Source organism: Pholcus phalangioides, unplaced genomic scaffold, assembly GCF_987345545.1.
Source record: "Pholcus phalangioides strain wild (caught in Gottingen) unplaced genomic scaffold, Ppha-v1.0 ptg000017l_1, whole genome shotgun sequence".
NCBI lineage: Eukaryota > Metazoa > Arthropoda > Arachnida > Araneae > Pholcidae > Pholcus > Pholcus phalangioides.
This window is the reverse complement of record NW_028301610.1, coordinates 8,658,061-8,672,349: the sequence shown is the minus strand read 5'-3', so window position 1 is coordinate 8,672,349 and position 14,289 is coordinate 8,658,061. Positions and strand designations below refer to the sequence as shown.

The following is a 14,289-nucleotide window of genomic DNA, read 5'->3' as shown; positions in this document are numbered from 1 at the left end:
GGGAAAAAAAAGAGAGATTTGAGTGAATTTGGACGTGGCATGATTTTGGGCGCCAGAAGGGACAGTTCCAGTATCTCTGAAGCCGCTAACGTCCTTGGCTTTTCTCGTACAACAGTATCTCGAGTCTTCAGAGAATGACAGCTAAGAAAGGAAACTTCGAGTGGAAAGCAGAATAGTGGGCGGAAATCACTTGTGAACGAAAGAGGTGCCAGGCGACTGACACGCATTGTGTGCAGCAACAGAATTGCTACAACGCAACAAATTGCAGCGAAATACAACTCAAGATCATCGTAAAGCATATTCGTACGCTCTAAAAGACGGATCTTAAAGCGAATTGGTTTTAATAGTCAGTGAATAACAAGAGTCCCTTTGATCTCGCTGCAAAATCGAAGAAAACGGCTTTTGTGGGCTAGAGATAGCCGAAATTGGACATTTGATGAATGGAAGAAGGTTGTCTGGTCTGATGAGTCAAGATTTCTTCTCCACGATGTTGATGGCAGGATCGGTGCGTGGCGCTCGCAGTGCCAAGCCATGGATCCGGCATGCCACATGACGGCTGTTCAAGTGGGTGGCGGCGGAATCACGGTCTAGGGAGCATTTTCCTGGTACACTCTTGGTGCCTTACTTCCATTGAAAACATCCATCAATGCCAGCGCCTACCCCCACACGATTTTAGTGGTGTGTAGCAGGGTGTTCCTAACGTTTTGGTGATTGGGTGTATATTTTAAGTCGATTACTATCTCTATGGTCGTATCTGAGCATGCACAAGGTGGCAACATTGTAGAGGTGGAAAATTTTTAGGTAAAAAAATATGAAGCGGGATGTAAAATATTTGACTGCCTTGGGGGTTTAACCATTTGCATGGCAGATATTTTCCTTAAACCCATAGAAAACAATGTGTAAATAAGTAGGATACCATCAGTCCCACCCTTAGTGTTATTTATCATTATTTAATACTGTGATGAAGATTGTATATTTATGATGGAACAATAGAATTTAAAATCAAATCAAACAATAGATGAAAATAATTTGTGTTATTTCTTATTCAAACAGTTACAGTGATGAGAGTACAGTATTTACAGAAAAAAAAGTACTTTTTTCAAGTAACTACGTAAAATACTGTAGAAAGAGATCAACAATTCCTCTATTGACATTGCTGATTGATTCAGTTGCACACTATTGTAACTCGACACAAGTTATTTAGTTCTTGATCTGTTCCCCACGTATCATCAAGCTTCATGTTCTGGCGGCAACTGAAGTCGTATTCGATATGCCACTTTCTTCGCGATGAACCAACTGAGGGTATTATCAAGTCGGAGTAAATCTAAGGAAAAGTTTCAAAATGTTCATCAGGACATAATAGAATGAAGAATGTTCATCACTCACACACAAGAAATAATCGTTTTTATAATAATAAAAATGAATAAAAATAAACATATTAAAAAAAATGGACACAAAAATCTTAATTTTTATCATTTAGTAAGTGTTGTGCTTTCGGGATGCAGATATTTCAGCGAATGCTGCACTTGGAAACATGGAATTTTTTTGTTGGCCTCAGGAGAGACAGGGCAACCACTTTCTAATTGGAAGTTCGAGGACAAGGAGACTACAAAAATTTAAATTTTTTATTTTGTGACACTGCATTTTCACTCTCAAACTGGTGCAGAGTAATTTTTGAACGCCTTTTGAGCATTTTTTAAGCTTATACAGAGCCCAACGTATATATGAATATACTAACATATTCCAGGTTTGTCACATTCGTAAGATCCTGGTTCGGCAAGTTTGCCTGTTTCTGCTCTTGTACAAGGTACAAGCTCTTCTATTTCGGCACCATGTCGAGATTCTTTATAATACAATCCGATAGCCAAATCGTTTTCTTCTGTCTCAACTTCCCATTCAAGAATGGATCCTATCTTATTCACTTCGGTAGATACGTCAACGAAGTTCCGTCTGGGCACCGTGATTGAATCTACATCTTGCATTTCGCTAAGCCTTTTTTGGTTGCTAAAATAGTAGCTTTCAGGAACGATTCCTCCTGTATTCACCTGAAAACAAAGATTAAAATCTGACTGAAACACAAAAAATGGCTGAAAATACACGTCGTAATTAAAATGAAATGAACTTCGTGTATTTTCTGGTCAATTTCAAACACAGTAACTGGTTGATTTTTTTGGCTAGATAGGGTGCTGAAATTAGGTACAGGGTCGTTATAAATAAACTGACACTAGTCAGACGTATGTAGCACCCATTCTGATGGAGGTATTTTGATGAAACACTTATTGCATAGGATATATGGACCATGGGGGAAAAGAAAGATTCAATACAAAAATAGTTCAATTCTTGACCACAAGGTGATAAAGTGACGCTTTTTTGTCACAGTTATCGTTTTTCCATGGTCCAAATAGTACTACCACGTTTCAATAAAATACGTCGAGAACAATGGGCACTACATAGGGATCGGAGTAACGTCAGTATAACTCAACTGGTACTAATTATACTGATTTAATTAATTATACTGACGCTACTTCGACCCATATAGCTCCCGTTGTGGTGAACGAATTTCATTGAAACTTGATGTATAAGTTACTTGAACCATGGGGAAAAGATAACTGCGATAAAAAGTGTCACTTTTTCACCTGGTGGTCAAAAATTGAACTTTTTTATTGGATTTTTCTTTTTCCCATGGTCTACATATTAATATATCTTATGTACTAAGTTTCGTCAAAATAACTTCTATCAGAATGGGCGCTACATACGTTTGAGTAGTGTCAGTTTATTTACAATCACCCTGTATAAAAGTATTGTGAAGAACAGGAGTCAAGAGTCGTACCACAGATGAGCATTTAGAGTCTCCTGTGATAGGATCGATGCGTGTCCCACCCCAATGTACAGGCAAAACTGATGCATCTGTAGTCTCCAAAACAGCTTTTTGCCATCCTTCTGTGAAGGAAGAACATATATTTTAAGGGGATGTTCTTTTCAGCAAACCAAGAAAAAATTATATGTGAAGAAAATTGATAACTTTTACCTTTTCCGAATATTGCAATTTTTTTTGCAGTTTCGTCGCCAAAAATTGGTTTGATGAAAGCCCATAGTAGATGAAAAAGTTTTGGAGCTAATCAAAATGAAGCAAAAGGCATATCAATGTAAAAAAAATGGATAACGAAACTAAAGTACTTTATGATTTAAAAATGTTTGTGCTTAACTTTCCGAAAACTTCGGTAATTACATAAAATGATGAGATAAACAAGATCCTGCAAAAATTATACCGTTTATGACGAAGCATTTTTTAAGACTTTCCGGGTAATTTGCTTCAAACGCTCTGAATGAATTTAAGAGAGCTTCGAGAGCTGCCAAAAATAAAATTGAAAAAAATTAATCAGTATATAACGAGTATATAAATCGTAATTGTAAATTAAGCATGGAAAATCATATGGTTTTAATACGAATGCTTTTATAAAACTTTGTACTTGGCTTGTTCAACGCTTCACTTATAGTAAGGTTTTCTATATCAAATATGTAAACAACATGTTCGATTCTTCTATTGAGCTGTAATAAATATAAATCATACATCATCAGTACATGCGGATATGGTCAGTGTTCTCGTATCTTAGAAACAGAAATTCATAAACTTAAAAAATTACAGCATCTTAATTGTTGCTATCAATGTCTCAAACTATCGCTAAATTTGAAAAAATATTTTTGATTTCAAACAGTAAGTAATGAGCAAAAAAACAAAAAAAATCAATTATAAACGAATAAGAAAGAATTAGTAAATTAAAGATTTTTTTTATGCATATACACTCATTGCCATAAAAATTTGCGCACCAAGAAATAATTGTGGGATTGAAACGAAAGTTGGCCTGAAGGTACATGTCGGGCAGATATGCAAATGATTAAAAATGATTCGTGATTGCGCATTGCGTAATGCCACTAGAGGGCGTTGAACTTCGTTCCCCTTGCAGTATAAAACGGGTAAGCAGAGCTTGCTGGAGTGTATTTAATCGTTTGCAAAGGAAATGCTGAAGTAGACATGCCGTTACGCCGCCGTCGAAGACCATATGAGCAGTTGTCAGAGTTCGATAGGGGAAGAATCATCGGGATGATGGAAGCTGGGTGGTCAGCTCGGCGAGTAGCTCGTCAACTAGGCCGTTCTGATTTTACTGTGTGGTGTTGGGACCAGTGGACAGAAGAGACGTCATTTACACGGCGACCAGGTTCAGGACGCCCTCGACAGACCAGTCGTCGAGAAGACCGTCACATCATCCGAAACGCACGCGTAGAGCCAACTGCCTCATTGGCCGCTATCCAGACACAGGCAGCAGCTTCACTACGGGCCCCTGTGTCTTCCCGAACCATCGCAAGGCGCCTGGCTGAAGGACATCTGGTATCGCGGCGCCCATTACGTGTGCTGCCAATGACACCCACCCACCAACGCCTCCGTTTGGAATGGTGTCGAGCACGACGGGATTGGACTGCAACGGAATGGTACCAGGTCTCTTCAGCGACGAATCGAGATTCAACTTGAGCAGTGATGACAATCGTGTTCGTGTGTGGAGGACCCGTGGTGAACGCTTCAATCCTGCCTTTGCTTTACAGCGACACACCGCTCCCACAACTGGTGTCATGGTATGGGGTGCCATTGCTTACGATACACGGTCACCCCTAATATTGATCCATGGCACAATGACAGCCCAGCGGTACGTCCATAACATCCTTCAGCCACATGTGTTGCCACTCATGGCAGGGCTCCCAGGAGCCATTTTTCAACAAGAAAATGCTAGGCCACACACAGCAAGGATGTCACAAGACTGCCTCGGCTACATTCCCACCCTTCCCTGGCCTGCTCTATCCCCAGATTTGTCACCAATCGAGTATATCTGGGATCATTTGGGACGGCAAGTTGGACACCCTACGAGGTCGGTCGAACTAGAGGCGCATTTACAGCAACTGTGGAACGAGATGTCTCAGGACATCACACGGAACTTGTATGCCTCAATGCCCGCTCGTATCGCATCGTGCATTCGCGCTAGAGAGGGGAACAACAGAGTACTAAAACTTCTGTTCATCTGTACTTTTTTCTGCAATAAATGATCCTTTTTCTTGGATTTTCTAATCACTTACTTATATCAACGTAGTACTCACATGTGTAAAATTTCGTTTCATTTGGACGACTTCTTCTGGGTGCGCAAATTTTTATGGCAATGAGTGTATATAGTAAAATTAGAGATTATAATGAAATTAGAGATTATATGAACAATATATTGAATAAAAAAGATAACTAGTAAGATTTTTACGCCTTGTGAATATTACTGTCTGAAGGAGAAGCTTTTTTTTTTAGAAATTTGCATTTTATTTGTACTAGGGTGATTCTAAGGTATACAGGGGTATTCTAAATTCGTAGGAAAAACTTTAAAAAGGGATATAAGACTCTTAAACAAGCATTTTTTGGTCATAGAATGGGCCGTTGAATCCCAATAGCAAATGCGGTAGAGGACGTTTTTGTGTTTTTAGAGAGTGCGTACACCAGCCCTTCACCAAAAACAAATATATTTTTCCGACGGATTTGCTGCAATATGTGCTACCAACCATTTGAGGGTGCATATGTACCTTCGGATTGTATTGGAGTTTGCTATCATCTCTGAAAGTTTGTTCCATGAATTTAGAATCACCCTGTATAATATTGCATACTTTTCTAGACTGCTCTCTCATAATGCCCTCGACTATTTCATATCGACTAATCTGGTACTTTATGAAATCCGATTGCCTGCAACTTTCCATTAGACCTGCAAAGGAATGCAACGCATTATCATCTTTAAACTTTACCTTCTGAGAAATACAATGTGTTCCAAAAAGACTAACAACTTCTAAAGTGACATAATTCAAAATGGGACTCATCTAATGAAATGTTTATATTTCTAACACGTTATCATCAAAATCAAAAATTTTAGAAGCCATAGGTTCATACATTATAAACAACAACAACAATGGTGTCGTTTTTGATTATAACAGAAACGCACATGTTAGAAACATAAATAGTATCGTATCAATAGATGAACACTGTTTTGAGTTGTATCACTTCAGAAGCTGAAAGTGCATGTTGTCTTTATAATGGAGGAAAAGTCGAACACTTTCACTACTTCAAACACATTTTCTATACAGAACATATACAATTCTTATTGGATAAAAAACTCGGACTGTTCGCAATGTTTGCCTGAAATATATTACAAGTTATGAAAGTCTTCTATTATAAACAACATGTGGTATTACAACATGATGACACATTTAGGGTAAAAAAGGTCTTATCAACTTATTCATTAATGAATGTACTGTTGTGTATTAATGCAGCCGCGTCTTGAGTGAAACGTCTTTCAGAAAACGTTGGCTGGAGTAAGTTCTGGACTCCTTTTGTAGTCAAAAATGATCACATTACAATCAATTCAAAATGTGCAATTTTCACAGCACAGAGAGGGTGCAAACGAAGAAAGAAATTTTCAGTCACCCTCTGTAGTGTCTTAACGGAAATGGACGTACTGCCTCACAGTTCAAGTCTTGATGCTCTTCTAGTGTAGCAGGATTGTTCGAGAAAAATTACTCTTCAATTTGCCCCACAAAAGTAGTCGCAGAGGGTAAGATAGGGTGAGTATAGAGGCCAATCCACACCTGTTCCAATAAATGTAGAACTGTTCAATGAGCCTATTCCCGAAGTGTTCCTCAAGAAAGGCAAAAATCGTTGGGGTACAGTATGATTGGACCTCATCTTGCATGAATCACGAAGTGCCTCGAGATGATCCTCCAACCAAGAGGTAACAAATTGTTCCAAAACTGCAACGTACCGTTCAGTAATGATCGTTTGCGCCATCTCTGTGCTGCGGAAGGTGCACATTTTGAATCGATTGTGATGTAATTGCAACGACTGCTTACCAAGACAGTTTATAGCATATTTCTCGAGCTAAGTACTGCGACTTTAGTGTGCAGTGTCACCTGTCGACATCATTTGTAACTAATTTTGAAACTTCTGTATCAGATTTTTATACATGAATGAACGCCAGAACTTTGCCACTGGACTTATCCCGTTGCCGAGATCTCTTCCAGCCCAGCTTCGTGGCAGAGTCTGGAACACTTTATTTTGTGTCAAAAACAAAAAAAAAAAAAAAAAAAAAACACAAAATTTTTACAACATATTTTCCCCGGACAATTGGGTACTGTCGTGATTAACAAATTGTGACAGTACCCAATTGTTCGGGGAAAATATGCTGTAAAAATGGCAAAAGGCCTCTGCGCGAAGCTCGTGAAGTCACTGAAGAAGGTCATCTCACCTATAGTCGTTGGATATACTACAAAAAAAGGGTAAAGATGGCGCATGCGTCGGCCTGCTATATCCAATGGCTATAGGTGAGATGACCTTCTTCAGTGACGTGGCGAGCTTCGCGTGGAGATGGTGTTGACCAGGCACTGAATCATAACAATTTTTTTTTCAGCCAAGTCTCGAGCAGTTACAACGAAAATAGACGACATTGGTATTATTTGTTAGCTATTCCAAAGACAAAGCCGATGATAATGACATAACCACGCTATTCAAGGCGCAAAAAACATATTCACGTCAGAGCTTGCGGCCGTGTCTATGGCCGGTATTACACCATAAAAGTTTGATAAAATCCCTTTCATAAAACTCGAAAAATTCAACCAATAAAGCTCATAGGTTAGATTCGAGCAAATGCAACCGATAATCTTATTGGTGGCATTTTTCGTTTTATAAAATTACTTTTATCAAACTTTTATAGTGCAATACCGGCCTATGACACAGCCTATCCCAATTTTTTTCTATTTGATACATATAACTTATAAGACCCAGGACCGTATAAAAATTTAGATTTTGTAACTTTCTTAGAAATAATTTTTTTGTGTCAAACGGCTTCTAAGGACGGAATTATATTATAAGAGTTTCGTAAAAGTGCTTTTATAAAACTTGAAAAATACAACCAATAAACTGATCGGTTGCATTTGCTCGAATGTAATCGATCAGCTTATTGGCTGGATTTTTCAAGTTTTATAAAAGGGATTTTGTAAAACTTTTATAGTGTAATTCCGGCCTAAGTATGTGATTTGAAAATTTTTTGTGATTAAAATTCACCTCTAGCTATTCAGCAACTATTAGAGTGAGTTATTCAAATTTTTAAAATAATTATATTAAAAAATATAACACTATAAAAGTTTTATAACAATTTATTTATAAAACTAATAAGCGTATCGGTTATAGGGTTATTAGTAGTTTTTTTCAAGTTTTGTAAAAGATCTTTTATCAAACCTTTATAATGTAACCCCGACCCTAATAACACGAACATTATATACTTTATATACCTCTAATATCCATATACTCTGTATTCAATATCCATACAGGACATCCTTCTTTGTCATGACCAACAAAACCACCAGGATGGTATTTCTTTAATAACTAAATATTTAAAAAAATCAAAAATATGTAAATATCTCATAAAAATGGCTTCAGAAGGAATTTAACAAAATATATTCAAATACTAGAAAATTTAGGATTTAGATACAGCAATTTAATGACTTTCAAAATAATTCTGATATTATACAGACAAAAGTTTTATAGCTACGCAAATATACAGGGTGATTACTTAATTCCCCTTGAAGCATTTTATTGGTGAGTCGTTGATCGTACAGGCATACTTAAATTTAGAAGAAGTATCCAAATAACGTTTAGACCTCAGATACGTCATTCATACTGAAAGGGGTTATATACTTATGAAAAACTAAAAATTAACTTTTTATACGGACACCCTGTTCTCAAAAACCCAATTAAAAAGTTCTTGTCCTGTCTCACCTGAGGCTAATGAAGAAAATCCACGTTTCTAAGTGAAATATTCGCTAAGATATTGGAATTCAAAATCAGGGGAAAGTTCGGAAAGAACAGCGCAAATGAGGAAAAGAAGCATTTTTCGTTAGTTTATGCTGTTCTTTTCGAACTTTTATCTTATTTTTAATTCAAATATGTCAGCGAAAATTGCACTTTTTTGTTGGCTTCAGGAGAGGCGGGGCAAGAACTTTCTTATTCGGTTTTTGAGGGCAGGGTGTCAGTAGAGAAAGTTAATTTTTTTATTTTATTTTATTAATTTTTCAACCCTTTGTAACATGAATGACATACCCGAATTAAACCAGCACCTCGTAGACATAGAAGGCCTCCGCACGCTGCTTGTGACGTCAGTAACTAGTCCATTTTCCCTCAGAATATTCAGGAAAAAAAAATCCATACTCGTGCCAGTACCATCGTTGTGCGGGAAAGAAATGATCGGGCTAAGAATTGGTGATTTCTATGCCCCCCACATCCAAACACCATTACGTCACTATGCGGTATTTGTGAGCCAATCAGGAAGATTCTACGCCAAAATAAAAAGAAACGAAATAGAGGATGCTGTGTTTCAAAATGTGGCAAACTTGCTGAATGACGTTTATTGCAACCCGCGCGCAGGCCTTAAACACGTTATTTGGATGCTTTTTCTAATTGGAAGTATGCCTCTAGGTTCAACCGTTCACCAGTAAAATGCGGCAAAAGGGAAATTATGGAAGTTGTATATGGGGGATAATTGTGTTCTATATATAAGCGCAAATTACCTCCGGAGCTTTGTAATGATCTAAAAAATTTTTCATCCGCATTTGCTTCCGCCATTTCATACTCTGGAAGAAGAAATGACGATTTATTATTGATGGGTTTTGTTATTATTCATTAGTTCTATCAACAAAAAAAAACGAATAAACACAATACAATCCAACAAAGATGCTAGAATCAATTCTATATTTGATGTAGTTTATGTAACAATATTCTACTAACTTTCCTCAGCATAATTTCGGCTTTTCGTTCATTGAAATTCCGAGCTAAAATGAAAAAAATGAGAGAAATTAACCCTCTATATTCCAGTGAATATTTGAATATTACATGGAAAAAACATAAAAAAAAACCCCCATTATACCAATATCTTTTCCCAATTTTTTTTCATATTTTCGAAAGTACGTTTTTAGTGTTATTTTAGTAAAGAATACGCCTATGCAGGGTGCATAGCTAACTCCTAACACCGCAAATTACTGGCGAACAGTTAATTCTAGAGCTGCCTTTCTCAACCTATGGTCCGCGACGATGGCATAGGTGGGTCTGCACACAGTCAGACTTGAGAATTTAGTTCTAACTGAATGAAAAATGATTCAATTTTAATGTATATTACTTCGGCCGGGATTACATTATAAAGGTTTTTATGGGCATCTTTTTATCAGCCACCTCGTTGGGCATTTTGCCTGTTGTGGCGTTGTATTTGTATTTGTATTTGTATAGAAAAGTTCATTTATAAAACTTGAAAAATGCAACCTATAAGCGTATCGGTCACATTCGCTCGAATGTAACCGATGCACTTACTGGCTGTTTTTCTTCAAGTTTATAAAAGCACTTTTCTAAAACGTTTATAGTGTAATGCCGACCTAATACCCATATGGGTTCAAATCCATATCTTAAAATTGTACCTTCCTACTTAGATTCACCATCACTCATCAAGGAAAGTGCGGGAAATTGCGATTCTAAATACAGATATCGCAGAGATATAAAAATGTATAAAACAACTTGTAACAACTGAAAATACTGGTATGTCCCGTAATACTGGACACAAGTGGTCCGTCGCATTGTTTCAGATATTTTACTGGTCCTTGGGCTTATAAAGGTTGAGAAACGCTGGAGGCATACTTCCAATTATCCAAATAGCGTGTAGACCTCAGATACGACATTCATGTTGCAAAGGGTTGTATAGATATCAAAACAAAACTTTTTATACGGACACCCTGTGCGCAAAAACTCGATAAGAAAGTTGTTGCCCTCCCGATGCCAAAAAAATTCCACGTATCCAAGTGAAATATTCACTGAGATATTCAAATACGAAAAACGGAAGTAAGTTGAAGAAAAAACAGCTCTAAATGTGGATGAACCATTTTACCTGCATCGAACGTCGTTTTTTCCAAATTTCCTCCATTTTTCGAATTCGAATATCTCAGTGAATATTGCACTTGGAAACTTTTTTTTTGTTGGCCTCACAGAAGAGACAAAGCAACAACTTTTTAATTAGGTTTTTGAGCGCACAGGGACTGTATAAAAAGTTAATTTCTTTATTTTTTCCATGTATACGACCCCCTTAAAGAAATTTTGAGATTTTAAGTAACTGCACGTTATTTAAAAATTTTTTGTAATTGAAAACATGTTTCGAAACTCAACGGTTATAGAGATATCCACTGGGCAAACTATTTGGTGACAGCCAGTATAAGTGCAATGCTTTGTTCTCTAGAAAGAGTTGGTTCCTTGTCGGTGTAAGTTTTCGAGAGTTGCTGAAATTCTCCGTGTTCACAGATTCATACAATAACAACAAATTGAAGGAATTGGAAATGAAATTCACGGTAAGAACTATATAATCTTGCTAGCATAGGCGGAGATACGCCCCCCCCCCCTCCAGTGTCAAAGGTGGAGTCAACCGATTTGATGTACAAGGTGCGCAAAAAGTCCGTAGAAACTTTAAAAATGAATAAAAACCGGAAAAATAACCAAAATAAAAAACGGTTTGCACGGTTAGCATCGCTAGGTCACGAGAATTTTTCTAAGACAGGAGAAAAACCCCCAAAAAACGCCGATAGGTGGCATGAGTATGAGCGACTTCTGTGGAAATATGCAAATGAGACGTTTATAAGAACTTGCACTCGTAGTCCACAATCAGTTCACCGTTGTAAACCGTGCACGTGGACCTGCTGCACTCTGCCGTTGCTGGATTTGTGACTCGCCTGCAATGTGTTCTCCCCTATGGCGGTGGCCATGTGGAACACATACTGCTGTAATAAACGATTTGGAGACATTCTGTTCGTTATTTGCGTATCTTTACTTTGACTTGTGTACGTCAGTGTCACCCACATGCGTACGCAGAATTTATCTGTGGAGGGGGGGGGGTTCAGATTTTTTTTCCCTTCTGAGGGGGTTTGTTTTTTCTTGCAAAATAACACTATAATCTTGGCTCAAGGAGGTTCGGTTATTTTTCCGGTTTTTCTGAATTTTTGAAGTTTCTACGGACTTTTTGCCCAACATGTATATTTGTATATATGAATATTGACATCATGATCATCGTGCCCCTCCAGACTTTCAAGTGTATATCTGTCTACGCTTGCTAAGCATGGATGTGCATAATATGAGGAAAATACGGTAAATGAGTGGATTGGAAATTGAACAAGCTTTTAAATCATGATTTTACCTTTAAGAAACCGTAATACGTAATGGTCATCATGTTGTGGTTCCAAACTATCTTGTACCCTACGTAGCAACTTGAGAAAGAAAAATACTCTGGTTATAAATCAATAATGGGATGATTATAATCCATGAATTATCAAAATTCCTACTATATACCGTATTTACCGATATGTAACACGGATTTTGTTGTGAAAAATGTGTCTTTTTAGTGTATGCTGAACCACAAGAGATTACACTATAAAAGTTTGACAAAAGATCTTTTACAAAACTTGAAAAAATAACCAATACGCTTATCGCGGTTGCGTTTGTGAAGTTTTATAAAAGAACTTTTTTTTGAAACTTTTATAGTGTAATCCTGGCGTTACTCATTGATTGATTTAATTTTTATAGATGTCAGTTATTTTTAATAAAAATGCAAAAGAAATAAATACTACTCACGGATTTTAGTGACTGAATCTGCTTTTCATTCAGGTCTTTCATTCCTAATTTTTTTTGTTTTACTCTGCTACTGAAATATAGATGAACATTTTACCAATGAAAATCCCTATATTCATTAAAAATAACAACGTTGATTTAGATATTCGGCCCAAAAAGCATTAAAATACTAATTAGGGGCCGTTTAAGTGTTACCTCAATGGAATTGTAGCCATTTCTGACCCCCTCCAGTTGTCAGCAAAATTCAAATACAAATACAAGGCCACAACAGGCAAAATTTCCAACGAGGTGGAGCCTGTGAAACTCTGCGCAGCCCCCTACCTCCAAACGCATATTGGGATCAGAGACGTACATGGGGAAGGGGGGGCAATCTCCACCTATGTGTAGGCCCAGGGTGTTCTTAACAGCATCGTAGCGAAGTGATTTTTCTGTGGCTCTAATACTTGGCTCTTGGAAGTAACTGCAAACACATTTGTATATTTACTCACGAAAATTGTAACTATATCTCACTATCGTGCTGCCCCTCCCCCCCCAGCAGGGCCTATTTCTCGTTGGCCAAACGAGGCACGTGCCCAAAACCCACAAATTTGCAGGGCCCGAAATTAACTGTTTAATGTATTATAGGCACGGGCCTTTATTCTACCAACGCCTCTGCCTCAAAGAACACAAAATATAAGGGGTCCTGAAAATTCATGCTTTCCCATTCCCCGAAGAAAAACGCTCTGCCCGCCGGGATCCCACGAGTTAAGTAGGTACTGAGTAGGCACCCCGTGGACATGAGGTCCCATAGACAACACCTGTATTGGTACATGAGTTAATATGACCCTGGTTCTCAGGGCAGTTTTTCTAAAAAATCATTTATTCATATCCAAAAATTTTCCACAGCTCTCTATGTCCCCTTTGAGCGCCTGTCATGTCTCCTCCCTCACTAAATTTTTTGCTGTGTCCCCTCTAGAATAAATATTCCAGGACCACAAGGGAGCGAAATAGCCCCTGTTGAGAACCGGTGCTTTAGAGCATCCCACCAATTCATTGAAATACACTGAGGGCTTTTCGAAAATCAAAATTGAAAGGAAACAGTAATTATTAATAATTAAAACATAGAAAATAATTGTCTCACGTGTTACGTCAGCAATTTTCCTGCTATATTCACTCGAATCTTTCTGTTTTTTCTCTTATAATGGGAGTCCAAGTAGATAAATTGAGATTCTTAAAACAGATACATCTATAGTTCTGATCAGGAATGCAAAACACTACACGTACTCGATGCAAGTTGTTATTGCTTTTGGGCTGTCAGCAGATAGTAAGAGGATTATAAATAAGTTTATCAATAGGAAATAGCGTTGCGTCTGAAGATGGTGTGATAATGGAGACTTTTAGTAATCTTTTATCGCCTTATAATCACGTGAAACAATGTCTGAGAGAAAGAAAATAGGAAATGTCCAGGTGGATAATATAATTAAGAGCCCGGAAGTTTTCAGGCAAAATGCTTGCCTATTTCGAACTGAAAAAACGCCTTTTTTAACGTTTTCTGCCGGAATTGCCTATTTTAACATTTTCTAAAGTTT

General features: G+C 37.5%; 1 protein-coding gene across 4 annotated transcripts; it reads right to left on the bottom strand.

Moving 5' to 3' along the window:
* Nucleotides 1-1,025: 1,025 nt before the first annotated feature.
* Nucleotides 1,026-14,023, bottom strand: LOC149072210 (SEC14-like protein 4). Of its 4 annotated transcripts, none has more exons than XM_089246612.1 (13): nt 13,842-14,023; nt 12,725-12,794; nt 12,291-12,360; nt 9,854-9,897; nt 9,637-9,699; nt 8,362-8,455; nt 5,611-5,786; nt 3,471-3,549; nt 3,270-3,350; nt 3,029-3,115; nt 2,831-2,940; nt 1,739-2,045; nt 1,026-1,324 (listed from the first exon to the last, which is right to left on the bottom strand). In XM_089246612.1, exons 2-13 carry the CDS (start codon nt 12,764-12,766, stop codon nt 1,230-1,232), a joined length of 1,248 nt encoding a protein of 415 aa, XP_089102738.1. In that variant the 5' UTR covers nt 12,767-12,794; nt 13,842-14,023; the 3' UTR covers nt 1,026-1,229. The 4 variants fall into 4 exon arrangements, with proteins under 4 accessions (XP_089102738.1, XP_089102739.1, XP_089102741.1 ...); XM_089246613.1 differs by having other exon boundaries at nt 5,692-5,786; nt 13,842-14,013; XM_089246615.1 differs by lacking the exons at nt 12,291-12,360; nt 12,725-12,794 and having other exon boundaries at nt 5,692-5,786; nt 13,842-14,010.
* Between the last annotated feature and the right edge of the window lie 266 nt (nt 14,024-14,289).

Bases quoted from the DNA above. Each gene is read 5' to 3' on its own strand.
- LOC149072210 (XM_089246612.1), bottom strand. From the start codon at position 12,766: ATGAAAGACCTGAATGAAAAGCAGATTCAGTCACTAAAATCC. The intron at 3,116-3,269 runs GTATAATTTTTG...CATTTTGATTAG, and splicing joins AAAATGCTTCGTCATAAACG to CTCCAAAACTTTTTCATCTA. The intron at 1,325-1,738 runs GTTAGTATATTC...ACTTTTCCTTAG, and splicing joins ATGTGACAAACCTGGAATAT to ATTTACTCCGACTTGATAAT.